Source organism: Kogia breviceps, chromosome 14 (assembly GCF_026419965.1).
Source record: "Kogia breviceps isolate mKogBre1 chromosome 14, mKogBre1 haplotype 1, whole genome shotgun sequence".
Lineage (NCBI taxonomy): Eukaryota > Metazoa > Chordata > Mammalia > Artiodactyla > Physeteridae > Kogia > Kogia breviceps.
This window is the reverse complement of record NC_081323.1, coordinates 83,701,315-83,720,304: the sequence shown is the minus strand read 5'-3', so window position 1 is coordinate 83,720,304 and position 18,990 is coordinate 83,701,315. Positions and strand designations below refer to the sequence as shown.

Here is an 18,990-nt window from a genome sequence, read left to right as displayed (position 1 = left end):
GACCTAATCATCTCCCAAAGGCCCCATCACATTAAGGGTTAGGATTTCAACATATGAATTTGGAGGGAACACAATCATTCAGTCTATGCCAAAAACATGCCAGATGGAGAGAGCAATCTGTGCAAAGCCGTGGCCCTGGGAAAGATCTCGGCCTGTTGAGGGAATGCAAGTGTTGCTCTGTGGCTGGAGCGTGGGGTGGGGGTGGGGGGTAGGTGGAAGTGGGGGTGGTGTGGCAGCAAGACAGACAAGGAAGGCAGGACGGGAACAGGTGGCAGAGGATGTGAGTGCCCAATCAAGGAAGTGAGTATTTTCACTGTGATGATGGGGCGGCAGCAGATGTGTCTTTCAGCAAGAGCGAGGGCATCACAGAGTGTTCTGGAAGGAGCTTTCTGGCAGCCAGGCAGAAGAAAGGGCAGAGGGAGGGGAGAGAGGAGGCCAGGGGACTTCTTAGGAAGTTATTCTAAAAGCTCATAGAGGACCCGACAAAGGCCAGGCAGAACAAGGGCAATGGTGGTGGCCGTGAGAGCTGGCAGGGGTGGGGGTGTGCAGGGAGTGAATTTAAGAGTTATCTAGAATAGGTGGGACTTGGAGACCCCATCAGCTATTGGGGCAGGGGGAGTAGATCTCACTTTGGGTGGCGGGGGGTTCAGTAACACTGTGATACGGATTCCAGGTGGAAGAGACATGGGCGGGGGGGGCGGCCCACAGGGCTGGTGAGCAGGTGTCCTGCTGCTTCTCCAGATGGACAGGTGGGAGCTGACATCCAGCCTGGGCTCTGAGGGCTGAGCCTGACAGGGGCTAGGTCCACCCAGAAAACAGGGGGCACCTTTCCCTAATTCGCACAAGCGTGGGCTGGCAGTGGCCCTAGCGAGGCGAGTTCAGTTTTAACGTGCCGAGTTTGGGGGCCTCCAGGAGAAGAGGATGCAGCGGTCCGAGGGGCAGCAGGTGGCAGCAGCCTGTGGCGCTCAGAGGATTCGGTTATTCAGAGCAACAGGACTGAGCATCATGAAGCGCCACCCTGTCGGCGATTCCCAGGGTCCAGCTTTCACGCACACCTTTGATTTTTGCTCTCGGATCTGCAATCCTCACCACATTCAGCCCTCTGACTTTAGACCTGCTTATGAGAAGACCTTGGTCCCCTATTGCCACCCTTAGCCTGGGGGATCCCCAAAGTCCCACAAACGACTCCTCCTCCTGGGTTTTCTCATGAGCCCTGGGCTTCCAGCGGGGAGCTGAGTTGAAGATGCTTCCTAGAGTCAGGGGTGGGGAGAGAAAGGTGTGGGGGGCCGGAGCCCTCGCTCACCTGGACAGCTGCCTTTGGGCAATGGCCTCTCTCCAGCTCTAGGAGGGGTTTGTGCCTGCACACACGTGCGTGTACCTGGTGTGTGCACAGGTGTGTTGAGCGGAGCATGCCCCTTCCCCTCCACCCCAGCCCCTCCACTCCCAGCCCTTCCACCACAGCACATGATCCACCTTCACTCCTTTGCCAGGCTGCCACTCACAGCGCCCTCCCGGCCTCTCAGCTTGGTCTATATCCTTCCTCTTGTTTCAAGGCCTCTCTCGACTCTGCATGGATGTCCCTGAACCAGACCTTCAGCCCCCACTCGTTCCTCGGAGCTGCTGACTTTGGATCATACGGCATCAGGGGCAATGCCTCTTTATTTACATCCTTCTTAAGGATCCTGTAAGTCCAACTAAGGGTGAAAGTGATGCCTAACCTGGCCGGCCACCACCAGGGCCAGCGTCGACCCTCACCTATGAAGTTTGGTTGTCATGGATTAGGACTTAGTGACAATAAAGGACACAGCTGGGAAAGTGCGACCTGGGTCCTGCAAAAATGCAGATGGACAGGCACCAGAAGGTCCAACCTTACCCTCATGCGGTCATTTTGTAACAGCTCCTGCAGGACAAAAGGCCCCTTTGCACCAAGGCACCAAACCACACATACGTCCTCAGTGTATTAGTCAGGAAAGCCTGGGTGATGCTGTAACAACTTGACCCTAACATCCCAATGGCTGAACAAAACAAAGGATGTTCAGTGCTAGTTAGAGGGTTGGTGGTGGGGAGTGTCTTCTGCACTCAGGGATCCAGGCTGACAAAGGCCCAGCCTGGAGAACATCTGCTGTGGCAGGGACAGAGAGGGCTTGGAGAGCACTCATACTCTTTCTTTCCTCTTTGTCCTGGACGTGGCACAGCTCCCTTCTGCTCAGAGCTCACTGGCCAGAGCTAGTCACATGACCTTGCCTAACTGCAAGAGAGGCTAATAAGGGAGGTCTCCTTTGCGCCCAGAGAGGACAGGAGATCCAGATGTTGGTCAGCACTGGTAATGTCTACCATACTTATTCATGCCTGTTCAGGGAAAATTCTAGTTAATTAAATCCCTTTCTTGCCTCTGAGGTTCAAGAATCATGGTCTCAGGGCCATAGCTAGTGCTTTCTGCTTAATTATAATGTTTCTACTAGGTGCTACCCCACTCTCTGGCTGGATCCCTCTAGTGATGGGGAAATCACCCCTTGTACCCACCATGCAGCTAAATCCAACTGTGGACAACCTGTTTCAAAGTTCTTCCTTATATTCAGCTGACATCGTCCATCCATTGGCCCCCAATTCATCCCTGTGGCTCAGAGAACAAGTTTATTTTTTTTTTCCTGCATGTTTTTTTTCCCCCTTTCCTTTTCTAAGCCCAACGTCTCTCTTGTTACCTACCTGCCCTGATGGCTCTCCTTTTCACTCACAGTTGGTTTGTTTTACCAACAAGCTCTCACGTAGGACCCCCAAGTGCTGAACTGCAGAAGTGGGCAGTGGAGGGGGTCTGGAGAACCAGGGTGGGGAGCCCTGAGCCGACCCCCCACCACAGACATCCAGCTAGGGGCAGCTAGGGAGGGATGTCATTGACATGGGTTCAATGTGTCTAAACCCCCTACATCTTCATGCCTGTGCGAGGATAGAGCTTGTTAAGCCAGCACTCCCTGGGTGTTGCCTCTTCTTTATTTTATAGCGGTAATGGACTGAACGTTTGTGTTCCCCCCAGATGCATATGTTGAGATCCCAACCTCCAAGGTTTTGGTATTAGGAGGTGGGGTTATTGGGAGGTGATTAGGTCATGAGGGTGGAGCCCTCCTGAGTGAGATTAGTGCCCTTATAAAAGAGACCCCAGAGAGCTCCCTTGTGCCTTCTACCATGTGAGGACACAGTGAGAAAACAGCTCTCTGTGAATGAGGAAGCAAGTCCTCACCTGGCTACGAATCTGCTGGTGCCTTGATCTGGGACTTCCAGTCTCCTGAAGTGTGAGAAATACATTTCTGTTGTTTTTAAGCCCCCTCGTCTATGGGATTCTCTTATAGCAGCCAGCCAGACAAAGACATCCCCTTTCTTCATTTTTCCCAGTAATCTCATTAAGTTCTTAGGGAAGCATTTGTTTAGCTGTGGCTGCATTAGTCAGCAGTCAAACTTCTTATCACCACGTTTGAGTTGGGCTTTTGGCATTGGCAGTTGGGCAGACTCCATGTTTTTAGCGTTTTTTAGGTTTTGCTTTTCATACTTCATTTTCCCTTCCAAATTTATGTTAAGACCATGGGCTATGGCGGTAGCCATCTAATTTGCTGTCTACTTTGTGTGTGTGTGTCTGTCTGTGTCATCATTGCTTTATTTCTTACAAGAGAAGACAGAGACAGTCGACTTGCTAAAGCCATACATGAATGTTAATGCAAAAAAAGACCTAGATGCATGAAGTATTTGTCTTAATTTGCTGTCTTCTGAACGTCTATTTCACTGCCAAAGTTTAGGGAAACAGGTCTGATGAGCAAGGAAGTGTTCCCTTTTATAGCGTTGGGTGGAATTTTGCGGGTGTCCAGGTAAAGAAGAAAATTCAGAGTCAGCATCTTCCATTATATCCACATTCTGCTCATATTTTGCCCCTGGCCAAGTACAGAAAGCTTGGAGCAAAACAAAGAAGGCCCTTTGTTGCAACTGTCCTGCTATGTTGGTTGAGTCAATCCAGCCCATTCCTGTGCTGGCCTGGGATCTGGAACAGCTGGGAGGATGGGCTGCTAGAGAGATCAGTATGAAAACCAGGCTGTCCCTACTATTGCTTCCCTGAACTTCTGGGAGAATTGCAGGATCCGCGTCCTATAAGGGTACTCAGGGGGGAGGGGGAGATTTCTGTTTTAGATTAACAGGAGGGTTTATCATGCCAGAAGGTCAATATTTACCTTGGCTTCAGCTTGATGAGTATTTACTTCTCCGTTCAGTTGGTCTCTCTGCTGACTTCAGCAGAAGCGAAGATCTGCTTTTTGTCTGCTCAAGAGGACGCTGACTGATATTTTCTTATCAGAAGGGCCTGGAAACGTAGTCGCGGAGGAGCCCCCTTCTCTAGTGTGTGTGTGTTGGGGGGTTTGTCTACCTCCACCAAGAAATCTGATCCCTCTTTGTACAAACAACCCCGTTTCTAAGGTGCTTTTGAACTCACAGATGGGGGAGAGAGCGCAAGACCGCAGACAGATCACTTCTCTCATCTCCTTGTATGAAAAATGGGGAGATTCAGAGAACTCTGATTGTCTGTGTCAGAGCTGTGGCGAGAGGCCGAGGAGGTAAGGGCTCAGTGGTGACCTGCTGACCCTCATTTGTCCAGTTTCCATTTTAGCGAGGTTTGGGGGTGGGGGCACACTGTATGGTGCCTGAAGATCACCGAGGAAGAGAGGAGGAGGGGAGCCAGAACTACGACCCCGGTCCCAACTCCAAGGCTTCAAATGCTTGATTTCTTGGGCTCTTGGGAACAGTGGCCTCTGTCTCTTCTGGGGCTTTAGCATGTATTTGGTGAGTGCCGCGGGCACAGTATAGAAACACAGAGACCAGTACTTGTGTGGAGTTTGGATCAGGGGCCAGCCGGGGTGGCTGACGTTTGAGGAGGCACTGGACCTTCTGAGGGCACCAGTACGCCCTTCAGTTAGGGGCTGCTCAAACTTTCCTGCTTTTGCCGCCACCCACAAGTATGTTTTATCTTGAAAAATAATGCACATGGTGCATTCTATTCAATACTATTCCCGTATTTGTTTTAAAATAAAGTTTCATTTTAAATTGTCGACCACAGAGAAAGATGTACCAGGTTTATCCCGGGGCTCCAGAGTCTCCTGAGAAAGCTCCAAGCACTCCTGCGTATGAGCCCACTTGGGGCTTTGAAAAGGGAGCCATTCTTCAGTTTTATCCTTCACCAAAGCTCTGCAAACAATAATCATTAACATTTATTGAGCATTACAATGCGTCAGGCACATGATTCCAAGCACTTTGTGTGAATAAGTCATTGAATTCTTTTAGCAAACCCATACATTAGGTACAGTTATTATTCTAATTTTACGGATGAAGAAGCTCAGAGAGGTTAGGTAACTTGTCCAAGGTCACACAGCTGGTACCGGTTGGACTTGGACTCTACTACCTGATGTCCTCTGGGGGCGAGGGAGGAATCCTTCTCCATTCTTCTCGGCTCCCATGGCCCCCCTTACAGGGCTGCTGCCGCTGGAAATCTTGCCTACAACAGTGATGGCTTGCTAGGGTTGGGTTTATCCACAGCTGCCTTGGTGATAGGAGTGGAGGATGAAGGGAAAGTGAATTTTAGGCCAGAACTGGAAAGGTCTTCAGAGACAAGCCAGTCCACTCTTCATTTTACAAATGAAGTCTGGGGAGGACCGGAGAGGGAAGGGGTTTACTCCAGGTCACCCAGCAAGTCAGCAGGGGCACCAGGAGCAGACCTGGGGCTTCTGCATCTGGGTGGTGTGTGTGATATCACATTTCTTGATTTTCTGCATCTTTGTCTTTTTAATCCCTTGCCCTCTAAATGGAACCTCCTCTTGTTTGCAGAGTGTTTCTGCAGACTGCCTGCTGGCTTTTTAAGAATTTTATTTATTTTTGGCTGCGTCGGGTCTTGGTTGTGGCACACAGGATCTTTCGTTGCGGCACGCAGGCTTCTCTCTAGTTGTGGCAGGGGCTCCAGAGCACAAGGGCTCAGTAGTTGGGGCGCGTGGGCTCTCTGGTTGTGGCGTGCAGGCTTAGTTGCCCCGCAGCATGCGGGATCTTAGTTCCCCGGCCAGGGATTGAACCCGCGTCCCCTGCACTGGAAGGCGGATTCTTAACCGCTGGATCACGAGGGAAGTCCCCCTGCTGGCTTTTGAAGGAAAAAAAAAAAGCCCATTTTAACGCTTCCTAAAGAATAGTGTAAGCATCCTGAGGGTGAGGACCATGTTATTTGCTTCTCTAGGAGCGTTCACTGCACCAGGAAATGCTGGACACGCAGAAGCTTCTCAATACATGTTCACAGGCCAAGAATGAACTTTTTGTCCTAGAAGTGAAACAGAGGACCAAACTAGACCTGCCTTAGTCCTGAAGTTTCTGGGATGTAGTAATTCTTCTCCTAAAGCTTTTCATCCTAAAAGAATCCTGCAGTGACGGAATAGTGGTATCCTTTCCTGTCCTTGGTCCCTCTAGCTCGGGTGCAGCGCATGACACTGGAAAAATGAATTTAAGATAAAAACTAAATTCTTGTTCTCTTACTGCAATGTCTACAGCATAAAGCCAATTTACAGCAACACAGAATTCCTCTGGTCTTTAAGATCTCACTATGCAAGTAAAGGAGGGAAAGGAGGAAGACAGATGCTTACAAATTCCTGGTGGGGGGTGGGGGGGAGGATGACCTCATCATTTATTGGGTGCTGGAAAACAGCCCAAGGAACACAGTTCAGATTCCTTTTGGGGGAGGCACTGAAAATCCCCTGATAACCCAAATTCTCCAAATCTTTTAGGCCTTGAGAAAAGGATGGAGGGCGAGATGAAGGAAGTTGTCCTAGGTGCAAGTGACGTTTCCCATTAGGGGGCTGTCCACTCTGAGATGGACTGTTCATCCCGATTCCTAGATGGAGACTCTGGACTTGGGAAGTGTGGAAGTTCCATTTAAAAGGCCCAGGCAGGGGACCGCAGTCCAGTGGTTAAGACTCCACCCTTCCACTGCAGGGGGCAAGGGTTCAATGCCTGGTGGGGGAACTAAGATCCCACTAAGATTCTGCATGCCTAGTGGCCAAAAAAAAGAAAAGGCCCAGGTAGGATTTGAGGGAATTGAATGGGTGGTTTGGGGAGAGGATAAAGGGGGTTGGAGATGATCTCTTGGTATTTGTACTCAAGAGGGTACATAGGGGAAATGTACATATGGATACATGTTGGGATATGTAAACAAGAGGACAAAAGCCCTGGGAGCGGCCCTTTCCCTTCACATTTTCAACAGCATCTTCCGGTTCTTCCTTTAACAACAATCCCACAGTTCTTTTACAAAATGGGTTGCAGTCCACGGAGCACTTCCATACTTGATGGCTTCTCTCCAGTCCTACTGGTATTTTACGGACTAAGAGCTCCCCACGGTTAGCAGGGACAGAGCTGGCCTCAGGACCTCTGCCAACCCTTGGTTGCTCTGGGGCGAATTAGAAAAAGGCTTTCTCCCTGGGGGAGTGGGGCACAGGGTGGATTTCAGGTCCCCCCTGCTTTGTGCCGGGTACAAGCCCTATGGGGATCCTGCGGTCCAGAAAAGACCAGCTTGGGGCCAGGCTGGCCTTGGGCTCAGTGTGCGATCTGAGACCCAGCCTTCCCATCTGTAAAAGGTGGGATTGTATTACATCTTCCCCCAGCTCCTTCCCAGATGCGATGCCTCATGAATCTGTGAGTCTAGGGACAACTTCTCACCCCACATCAAATGCTTCCTTCCTTCCCAGATGCGTCTCAGCTTAGAGAGACAGCTGGCAAGGTAGAGGCTGGAGGTGAAAGGGGGATAGAATTCCGGGGAAGTCTGGGTGTGCAATGGCTTGGTCAAAAGAGCCTTGGACAGGAGTGTGCATTTTTTTCTGCTTAACTTTTTGGAGCCTCAGTTTGTACCTCTGAGAAATGGGAACGGCAGCACCTTATATAGAGAGCAGTGCGGTAGGAATTAAACAACGTTGCCCAGGTGAACTTGCCAGGCACACAGTGGGGGCTCCGTAAGCACTTGCGACCCGAAGAGGGTTTGGTTGGGAAGGTTCTAAAGAGCGTGGGTTTGGGGACCCAGGCACAAGATCTGGCTTTCGGGGCGCGCGGCTCCCCGGACCCCCTGCGGAGGAGGAGCCCCCAGCTCTGCCGCCAGTGCCGCCTCCTCGGCCCCGGACCGCCGAGGGTTAATGAGAAAGCCCCACGCCCCCTTTGACGGCGCAGAGCCCACCTCGCCGAATTTGAAAAGGCGGCCCTGAGAGGCGTGGGCGCCCCCCAGACATTTCCAGCTCGGACCTGGGCCCCGCTCGCTCACCGGCGCGCTCGCTCGGCTCCCGGCGGGGGCCGCGGGTTCGGTCCGTCCGTCGGTGCGCTCCCGACTGTCCTCCCGCCCGGGACTCCGGGTCCCCGCGGGCGGCCGCGCAAGATGAAGCTGGCTCTGCTTCTGCCCTGGGCGTGCTGCTGCCTCTGCGGGTCGGCGCTGGCCACCGGCTTCCTCTACCCCTTCCCGGCCGCAGCCCTGCAGCAGCACGGCTATCCTGAGCAGGGCTCCGGCTCTCCCGGCAGCGGCTACGGGAGCCGCCGGTGAGTAGCTGGGGGCGGCGGGACCTGGGGGCGCGCGGCAGCTCGGGGCTGGGGGCGCGGGGAGGTGGGGTTTGAGGCTTGGGATCTTGGGATTGGGGGTTGGGGGCGCGGGCTGCCGGGTCTCGGGGCGGCCAGGGGCTGGGGGCGCGGGGGCGGGGTTTGGGGCTTGGGAAGGTGGGATTGGGGGCTGGGGGCGTGGGGCGGTCGGAGGACTGGGGGGCTGGGGACACGGGATGATCGGGGCACAGACAGTGGGGGCTGGGGTCTCGGGGCGGAGAGACTGAAGGTGCGGGGCTGGGACTGCGGTGGTCTCTGGCCGCGCCCACCCCCTCTTCCTTTCCTTGCTCTCCCAACCTTCGCCCCTTCGGCTCCCGAATCCGGGTGGAGGTGGCTCAGACCTGCGGCGGGGGCGCGCGCAGGGGTGACCGTGGCTGGCTGGGGCTCGGTGGCTCAGTTCCTGGACGTTTACCGGCTCACGTGGCTCCGCCGAGCTCACCTGCGCGGCCGCGGCTTTGTGTTGGGGAGCAGGTTCCCGCGATGCCAAGGCCTTGCATCCGGGCCCCCTACTCTCACGCCGGCCGCCAGGGACACCGGAGGGGCGATTCCGTCCGGTCTTTGGGGCTGGGCCCGCGGAGGAGCCTCGGCTGCGGCTCCCCAGCCACCTGGGAACGTGGTGCCGGCTCCGATCGCATGAGTCCGCGGTGGGGTCGGAGAGGGAGCAGGGTCACGGAGCCCGCGGTGCCCGGACCCACCCGCGGCCTCCTCCTCCGCCGGCAGGTGGCGCCCTGGCCACCCCAGGACGGTTAGGGCAGCAACTTCTCAATCCGTGGTTGAATTCCCGCAGAAAACGCGTTAAGTACTCAAGTAAGAGTTGCCAAATCCCTCGTCTGCGTAACTCATTCGAATTTAGCTTTTCCCATTTAATAGTGATTACGACTCACACGGCTGTAATAGCCTTCTAGAACACACAACATGCATTGGTAGCATCCATCTCTTTTGATCCTAAAACCACCCCAGGGTTAGCTATTAGAGTATTATCTTTCCTTTAATGGAGGAAACTGAGGCTCAGAGAGAGGTCCCCAAATTCGGTGGCAACTCAGGGCTCACCTCTTGTCTTCTTTCTCCAAATCCGGTGCTTTCTATGGCACCACTCTGCTTATCGTTTATGGAGCAAGGCAAGAGACAGGTCCCAGTTCTTCTGTCCTCCATGGTGTTTACCAAGCCAAGGAGGGCTACCAAGATGAATTCTGGCAACGTCTTGTATCAAGGAGACAGGGATATTTTGTGTTGAGAAGAGCGGTACACTTAATGGCTGGATAAGGCGGTTCTCAGAAGAGCATTTAAAGTGCTTCAGGAAAATTTTGCATGCAATTTTATTTCCTTCACTTTGTTTGGAAGTACTTCTCCAAGGCTCCTATTAGTATTATTATTCTCCAAACACCCACAGTAGTGTGGACTCTGCACACTTCCATAGGAGCATATTTTAAAAACTAAGCTTCTCAAATCGCAGAATGATATGTATAGCATGATCTCACTTATGAAAAAAATTCGATCTATATCTAGATACCTATCTATCTATCTATCTATCTATCTATCTATCTATCTATCTATCTATCTATCCATCCAGAAAAAAAGTTGGTAAGAAACCGTTTTTGGCAGTTACCTATAGGGAGAGATCTGGGGCTGGACTAGGGGAGAGAGTAAAAGAGGACTTCCATTTTTTCCCTCTGTCTGCTCGCTGTCTTGTTTGCATATTTTACAAGGAGGGTACATTCATGTATTACTTTTGTAATTCAAAAGTGTGTGTGTGTTGGGAGCTGGGAGTGGGGGTGGGGGTAGGGAAGGCTCCTGCAGCCTGGACTCTGCAAGCAGAGAGGGGCCAGAGGGGAAGTCCATGAAGGGAGCCAGTGAATGGGGACGGGGGTTCTGGCGTTTGGTGGGCTGGAACTTGGGGACCTCCAGAGACACTTGGAAGGGATAGTTTTAGCACAAATAAAAAGAGGCGCAAACAAATGTAGTCTTCCAGAACTCTTTCTACCAGGCTGGGAGCAGGGAGAAGGTATAATTAGGTTCAGGGAGGATCTGGATGAATTTGTGGAAAATGGATTTCTGAAGAGGATATTGGGGCGTGTTAAGGACTTGGGGCGGGTTCCAGATGCTTGAGATGGGTGTTCCGGACCATAACTGAACCCTTCCATGCAAAGCCCTGTGTAGGCACTGCAGGCACCTGATTCGGGTCTGGGCGAGTTATGGGCTGGAGCTGGCCTGGTGTCGCATGTTCCTGCGTCTTATGCTCTCCAGAAGCAGAAGCCTTGGGGACGGCGTTTGGCACAGGACTCTTCACAGCTTTGGCCTCTGCTTGGCTCCATACATGTGTTTACAGTGGCTTGGTTTCAGCTGATGGGCAGGGCTATAGGGCTGTTTCTTGACAAGTAGTCTTATTTCATGGTTATTGCGCCTGTTGGCAGTTTGTGTTCTCTTTTCTATGTGTGTCTGTGTGTGTGTATGTGTGTGTACCTGTAGCTACCTTCCTGGGCTGGGTGTCTGTGTCTAACACGTGCTGGGGGCATCTTGCTTTGCCCAGGGATGCTCTGCTCTGGTCACCTCCATCACAAGCCCAGGGTGGGCCCCTCTGATGAAGCGATTTTGGCAAAAAGAAGAGGACCCCAATTCCTTTCCAGTAGAATCTTGCAGCCCCGTGTTTGGACCAGTCATGAATTTTGTCATCCACAGTGCTGTTTGGGCGCCAAATAAAAGCTAAAGGGAAATGTAAACATTAATTGACCGGCAGGGTTGCACGAGGATGGAGCCTCCCAGCTGCCCAGCCCTGTTCTTCCCCGAAGAACTTCCCAGTATAAGGACAGCACGTTGGTGAAACTCTTTAATGGATGTATATCTCACTCTTCTCCCCGCCTCCCTCCCCTGATCATTCCCTCCCTCCCTTTCACACATGGTGTTTAGAAGTCTTGTCTGCTGTCTGCTCCTCAGCTCTGTATCCAACCCTAAAGGGTCCAACATAGCAGCGAGTCATCGGGCACGAGGAGTGAGGACCAGAAAGGGGGCCCTGCACCCCATCTGGGGTGCACATCTCCCAGCTGTTGATGGAGAGGTTTTAATTTGGATAAAAGTTAATATTAATTCTTGGAGTGGGAATGTTCTTCTAAGAGAAACCAGAAGAGTGGTGGGACCTGCCTGGATTTTAAGCAGAGGAAGGAATGAATACACCCAGAGGGCGTGTTCGTGGGACAGGGGATGAGGGACAGAGGTGCTTTATACTTCTGCCCGGAGGAGTGGCACGCACTCCATAAACCTGTTCCTTCTGTACAGGACCCGAGGCGTGAGAACAAAGAGAGACCACGCAGTACAGGGCTGAATATCTACAGGTTATGAATCAAGCTAACGGCTGGTTAAATAAGTAGGTCCTATCCTCTAACCTTGATGAGTAATACCTTCACAGTGACCTGGAAAGCCAAGTTCAAATGAGGAATTCTTGGACGCTTTGGAATTCTCTGCTCTGGCAAGTGGTGGCAGGGGGAAGGCTCCCCACGGCCCAGCCATCTTCACTGCTTTTTGACCTTCAACTTCCTGTCCACTTATTGGTTGTTGTGTCTCTTTAGTCTTTTTCATTGTGGGAGAATCCTCTCCTTTAAAAGAAAGCATTTTCAGGGACCTCCCTGGTGGTCCAGTGGTTAAGACTCTGCACTCCCAATGCTAGGGGGCCTGGGTTCGATCCCTGGTCAGGGAACTAGATCCCACATGCTGCAACTAAAGATCCTGTGTGCCGCGGCTAAGACCCGGTGCAGCCAGACAAATAAGTACTTTTAAAAAACTAATAAAAGAAAGCTTTTCCCCCTGCCATTGACTTGGTGAAGAAGGCCAGTTGTCCTGTAGAATCCCAGGTTCTAGATTTGGCTGACTGCTTCCCAGTGGTGTCAATAATTGGATCCTCTATGCCCTGTATCTCTTCTATGTCAGAGATTAGGTGTAAATGTTTGATTAGATTTAGGATCTTTTTTTTTTTTTTTTTTTTGATGGTGGTGGGGGAGGAGGACAAGAACGCTTTATAGTTGGTCCAGTAGATCGTGTTTGTGTTCCCTCCATCCCGCAATTCATATGTTGAAGCCCTGACTCTCAATGTGATGGTCTTTAGAGGTGGGGCCTTTGGGCGGTAATTATGAAGATGAAGGTTTAGATGAAATCATGAAGGTGGGGTCCCCATGATGGGATTTGTGTCCTTATAAGAAGAGGAAGAGAGACCAGAGCGCCTTCTCTCTCTTTCTCTCTCTCTCCTTCCCTTGAAGACACAGAGAGAACTCTGCTGTGTGCAAGCCCAAACGATGGTCCTCACCAGGAACTACATCGGCCTTGATCTTGGACTTCCCAGCCTCCAGATCTGAGAAATCAATGTCTGGTGCCTAAGTCACCCAGTCTCTGGCGTTTTGTTATGAAAGCCTGAGCTGACTATTGTGGGAGAGCATGACATTTTTTTCCTGGAGAGCTGGGTGTCAAACCTTCACCAGAATACCACTGCCTATAGGGTCCCTCCTTCTTTGCTCCCTTTACTTTGCAATTTATTTTGAAGAAACTAGGCTTTGATAGCATTTTCCTTGTTCAGGATTTGTTTGATTATATCCTCATGGTGCCTGTCAACGTGTTCCCCTGTCCTCAGTGTGTCCAGGAAATTGGAAATTGGATAGGGAGGCTCGATTGGATTTTGGTTCCTTCTCCTCCTCCTTATTATTATTATGTGTTTGGGCAAAATTACCTCTATGGTTGTGTAGCATTCATCCATTAAGAATCATATCAGGAATCACACAAGATCTTGTCATCTCTCCTCTTGTGATGCTATCAGGCGTTGGTGATCACTGCCTAGGTCATTATTTCATTAAGGGTTACAAAACGCTCCCATTCTAATTCTGACATTTCTGTTTCATTTAATTACTGGAATACTTGCGTAAATAATTTCCCGCTTATCTACTATGTGTAGGGAATCATGTTTTGAATTCATTTTTGATTTATCTTTCCATTGTTTCATTTTGCAAATGGAACTGTGTGACTTTGTCTTCCTTCTTTTTTAAAAAAAAGTTGTTTGCGTTTAGTTGATTTACAACGTGTTAATTTCTGCTGTACAGCAAAGTGATTCATATATATGTATACATATACATAATTCTTTTTAATATTCTTTTCCATGGTGGTTCATCACAGGATATTGAATATAGTTCCCTGTGCTCTACAGTAGAACCTTGTTGTTTATCCCTTCCTTTTTTTCTTAGGCAGAGGTGGTGTACCAGTTATACTGTTCTGCACTTGGCTTTTTTGGTTTCACATTGTACTGTGGAGATTGCTCTAGAGCAGGGCATAGATAGCTTCTGCCTTCATTTTGTTTTTCACGATTTAAAAATTTGTGGTTAAAATACACATAAAGCTTACCATCTTAACCATCTTTAAGTGTACAGTTTGGTGGTATTAAATGCACTCAGAGCGTTGTGCAGCCATCACCAGAATGTTCGTCTCCTGCATTCATTTTTTATTTTTATTTTTTTGGCCACGCCCTGCGGCTTGTGAGATCTTAGTTCCCGACCAGGGATCCAACCCGGGCCCCTGAAGGGAAAGCGCTGAGTCCTAAAACTGGACCTCCAGGGAATTCCCTCCTGTATTCATTTTTGTAGCTCTGTAGTTCTCGGTGGTGCCAATGACTGTAGTTTTTTCAGCAGGTCCCCTGCTGATAGACATTGTGTTGTTCTAACCTTTTGTGTCACGTGTAATGCCCTAATAAACAGCCTTGTGAGTTACTCGTTTCATATTTTTGCAAATGAATCTTCAGGATGCATTTTTTTAAAGCGGATTTTCTGAGTGAAAAGGTAAACGCACGTGTAATCCTGCCAGATTGTGTCAAATTTCCCGCCACAGAAGTTACACCACTTTGTATTCCCATCAGCAGGTTTTTCTTGGGATACATTTGAAGATGACATTTCAGTGATGCTGGATCAAAATAGCCTTGTGGGGATGAGAGCGGCCTCCCCTGGCCTATACCACCTGCCAGCCCGACCCACTCCTCACATTTGAGGGCTCTGGGGCAAGGGTACAGAGGGAAGCCCACACATTGTATGTCTAAATATTTAAAAGATATAATTCAATAAAATGAATTCTGTCATTGACCTTGACAAACACACCCTCCTCATGACCTGGGGGTGGGGGTCGAGGCTCAGGTTTAGAAGTCTTGCCTCCATGAATTTTGTGTGGGAACTTGGCGGTGCAGGAAGAGCCACCTTCCCCTTCCCTCCTTGTCCCGCCAGATACCTCGCCCTGGTCAGGCCTCACCCACACCCGGTGGACACTCTAGTCCAGCCCAGAACCCCCTCTCCTTACCCTGACAACTGCCACTTGGCCATACCTCCTGCTTGAGTTTGGGGAGGGAGTTTCAGGCCCCTGGGTACCCACCTTTGCTCCATAAGGGGGGCTGTGGTCTCTGGAGGGTCACGTCCCCTTGGCGCCCTGGTCTCCTCGCCCTGTGGGGTGGGGGTGTGGCTGGAGAGGGGCCAGATTGGGGTCCTTGAAACCTCAGTGCCCAGGATGGGGCTCCTCTCGCCCAGGTTTAAGGCAGTTCTGAGGGGATGTGGAGTGAGTCTTGGGGATGGAGCAAAGACACGTGTACCCTGAATCCTCAAAAGTTGGACAGCCTTTCCCCAGATGTCCACCGTCAAAAAAGGCTGCGTCGTGGTGACAGAGCTAAGCTGTGTCCAGATGTTCCCTCCCCGTGTCCTCCCTGCCATGTCCCCCGTTAGACTGTGCGTGCCAGGTGGGACATCACCCGCCTGTTTGCGACCCAGCCCAGGGCCCAGAATAGAGTTGGGCTCTGCCGGTTGTGTGGCGTGAACCAGATCGCATCCACCAAGGACCCACCGAGGCCCTGAATCCAGAGCAGACGTGGGTCCTACGGGGGGGTCACATACTCTCCGTGGATGTAAAGACCCCTCTCAGAGGCGGCGGGGAGCTTTGGGGAAGGAGGCTTCAGGGCGGCGCACAGGGACTTGCTTCTGATCTTTTAGAAGCACAGCTGTATTCTGGCCGGACGCTAGGGTATTTACCCATTTTCAGACTATTCTAAGAAAGGATGGGACGGATGTCAGAACGTGCCACTGCTTATGGTTTTCCGCTGAGAAATTCTCTGGGAGTCAGTTTCGCAAAGGGTCTGATCCTACTGGGGTGACAGCGCTGGGCCGTGCTATTTCCTCCCCGTTCTTCCTGGTCCAGCCTCCCCGTCCCCACCCCCGGCCTCCCAGGCAGGGCCCTTGGACCAGTGCAGAGGCCAGGGCGCAGGCGCAGTGCTCAGCAGGGTCCGTGCTTGGAGTTTAATGCTTTGCGCTCACCATCTCCAAATTCTCGATACTCTTATTCTTGAATGTGTGCTTTGTAAGTGACGTCTGACGGGGCCGTGGGGCACCAGGAAATGGATCCTCAGCTTTGACCGTGACCCACCTCTCACCACCTCCTACCGCCTCCCTGGGGTGGGGTCTCTGCTACTCACTCCCTGTCCCTCTGGCACCCCAGGTCCTCCCCCTCTCCACCCCTGCCCAGTGCCCGCTGCCACCCTCTGCCTCTGGCTGGAGCCTGGGTGTGGGCTCAGAGGGGGTTGGGATTGGGTGCCTGCACCCCGTGCCACCCTGGAGTGGGACGTGGCGGCTGCAGTCCCCGCCCTGGGCTGGCAGTGCAAGCGTGTGCTCAAAGGGTGACTCAGGGCTTCCCCGGTGGCGCAGTGGTTGGGAGCCCGCCTGCCGATGCAGGGGACGCGGGTTCGTGCCCCGGTCCGGGAAGATCCCACGTGCCGCGGAGCGGCTGGGCCCGTGAGCCGTGGCCGCTGAGCCTGCGCGTCCGGAGCCTGTGCTCCGCAACGGGAGAGGCCACAACAGTGAGAGGCCCGCGTACTGCAAAAAAAAAAAAAAAAAAAAAAAGGTGACTCAGCAGGGGAGAGCCTCTGACCACACCGATCCTAGTGTGTCCTGGGGAGAGATTGCAATACCCTGAAGCGTTGCCCATCCGTCGTACATGGTGGGCCCCTGGGAAGGGGATATGCCTGGCTTGACTTCCCTGCTCCGGACCGGGGCGCTGTGCTTCCGCCCGCTGGCTGGTGGGAAGGGTGGCACGCGCACTTGCACACCGTGGAGTTGCAGGGAGGGTCTGCACTTGCCCCCCAGGGATCCCTGTGCACGAGGGAGCACACATGAAACACTAAACAAATGACAGGTCGAGAGAGACAGAGACCCCAGAAGAGAGGAAAACACTTTGTATTTTACTATCTTTAATGACCCAGCTTTTTGAATGAGGGGTCCCTTAACTTCAGTTTGCCATGAGTCCCACAGATGATTTAGCTGGTCTTAGATACAGCAGGTCGCTGACTGGCTCCTCACGATGAACTGGGGTGATTAAAGAATTGGGTATCCAGACCCACACATGACTCAGGAAGTCTAGGTCCTGGAGAGCTGTATTTAATGGCCTCCCCAAGCGGGTTTTTTTTTGGGGGGGGGGATGCTACCAGGTTTAGGAAGCACTGCGTGGAGAACAGAAGTTTTTGATTCTTTCATCATGACCCGTAGTAGGAAATACCTTTTATATGGTGCCTGAGTCCATGCGCACGCACGTACACACACACACACACACACACACACACACACACATACCCCTGAAATAAGTTTCACAAAATCATGCTTACTACTACCATATGTGATACTTTCTTTTTTATGGTGCTCTATCTAGGTCATAAAAAAGTGCTTGCCAAGACTCAGAAAATTGATTCCACAGCCCCTCTGGCTTAAGACCTGCCGTGGGAGACCCCGTGCCCTGGGGGAATTCAGGGGTCTTCTGGCCCCATCACCCCAGTTCCCCTGTCTGGTTCTCTAGACTCTGACTCCGAAACCTCTTTCTTGTTCTTTCTGCTGAGCTGAGGTGCTTGGCCTGTCCCCTCCCCACCCCATACCTCGGCTCCACCCTCTTCTGGGAGCAGTCACACACACCCTCCTTCAGGAAGTCTTCCTGGACTGCTCTGCTCCCGCCTCTGTGGGCGGCTCCCTGCGCCTCCTGTATCTGTGATTGCTTGTGGTTTTTGTACCCAGAACTCACTTCCTGCTCTCCTTCCCCGCAGATGGAATCATTTCTCCTACCTGTTTCCTCCCTAGCATGGCCCTGACGGGCCCATCTGGGACATGAGTGCATGAGCTGGGCTTGTGCCCTGAGCCTGGACTGCCCACCATCCACCCCTGCCTCTTGGACATGTGAGCTTATCCAGGCCGGGCGTTTAACCACCCAGCCTTTTCCAATCCCACAGTCGGTCGGTTGTAGGCTGAAGCTGGGGGCTGAACCATGGGGGAAGGGGTGTTCTGCCCTGAGCCCTGAATGGGAGGGGTTCTCTGTAAACTCCAGAGGGGTGAATTATCCGCTTTCCACCCCCCACCCCCACCACCTGTGGGCCTTTTCCCTGCCACTGGATCCAGGTTTCCTGGAGCCTTACATTCAGGAAGTTACTACAAGCGCCTACTGCATGCTTGGTGCTGGGGGTAGTGAGATGATTGCTGATTCAGACTCAGCCTCTGCCCTTGATGAGCTCAGAGGCTGGTTGGGGAAGACCCAGGAGCAAGTGTGGAATTTGCTGTGACACAAATGTGTGCAAAGTGGGCCAGGTAGGCAAGGGACGTATGAACAAGTACCTGTTTAGGGGAGTTAGGTGCGTGGGAGTTTGGAGTGTCTTTGTGCCTCGGTTTTCTCCTCTGTAAAATGGGGATGATCTACTTCATAAGGTTATTCTAGGCTTAGATGAGTTAAAATTAATAAATTGCTTAGAGAAATATGTACTAAACATTCTGTTCGTGCTTGTGGCGTATAGTGTGCTAACCTTGCAAAGATTGCCAAGAAGGGGGGGGTTTTGCAAAAAACATATGAGGCTGTGGAATCCTTTTGTTGGGATGGCGTTCCAGACTCCATACCTTGGGAAACGCTGGCCTGGTGGACAAAGGCTACATGCCAAGGCCTTTCTAGAGGAATCATGTTTGAAGTGGGTCTTGTAGGGTGAGGGGGGGTGTTCTCTGCAGTGACTTGGCGGGGGGCATTTCAGGCAGACAGGACAGCTGTGTAAGGGCTGGGAGGTGTGACGGTGCCTGACATGTATGGTTTGTGCAGTTGGGTTCAGAGTGGCTGGACCAAGGCCTGCGAGTGTGGGACGCGTGGGGCCTTCGGAGCCTGAGGGTGAAGCCCCTTTGCTTCCAGCCCTAAGGAGCTCGGGCTTTGGGTCAAGGCTTGGTCACAGCGGGTCCTGTGTCAGTGTTACTGGTGTGGAGGAGATGGGGCGGGAGGAGGGAGGCAGCTAACAGGCAGTGTCAGGAACCCTGAAACAGGGCTGGGCCAGTGGGGATGCAGCCG

At 52.0% G+C, this 18,990-nt stretch overlaps 1 protein-coding gene across 2 annotated transcripts in view; it reads left to right on the top strand.

The window, feature by feature from the left end:
• The first annotated feature begins 8,422 nt into the window (after window positions 1–8,422).
• The window catches only part of COL26A1 (collagen type XXVI alpha 1 chain), a 173,094-nt gene continuing 162,526 nt past the window's right edge, over window positions 8,423–18,990 (top strand). For both annotated transcript variants that reach the window (XM_059038704.2, XM_059038703.2), the window contains exon 1: window positions 8,423–8,580. In XM_059038704.2, coding sequence (XP_058894687.1) covers window positions 8,423–8,580 — 158 coding nt within the window. The remainder of the gene's footprint in view (window positions 8,581–18,990) is intronic.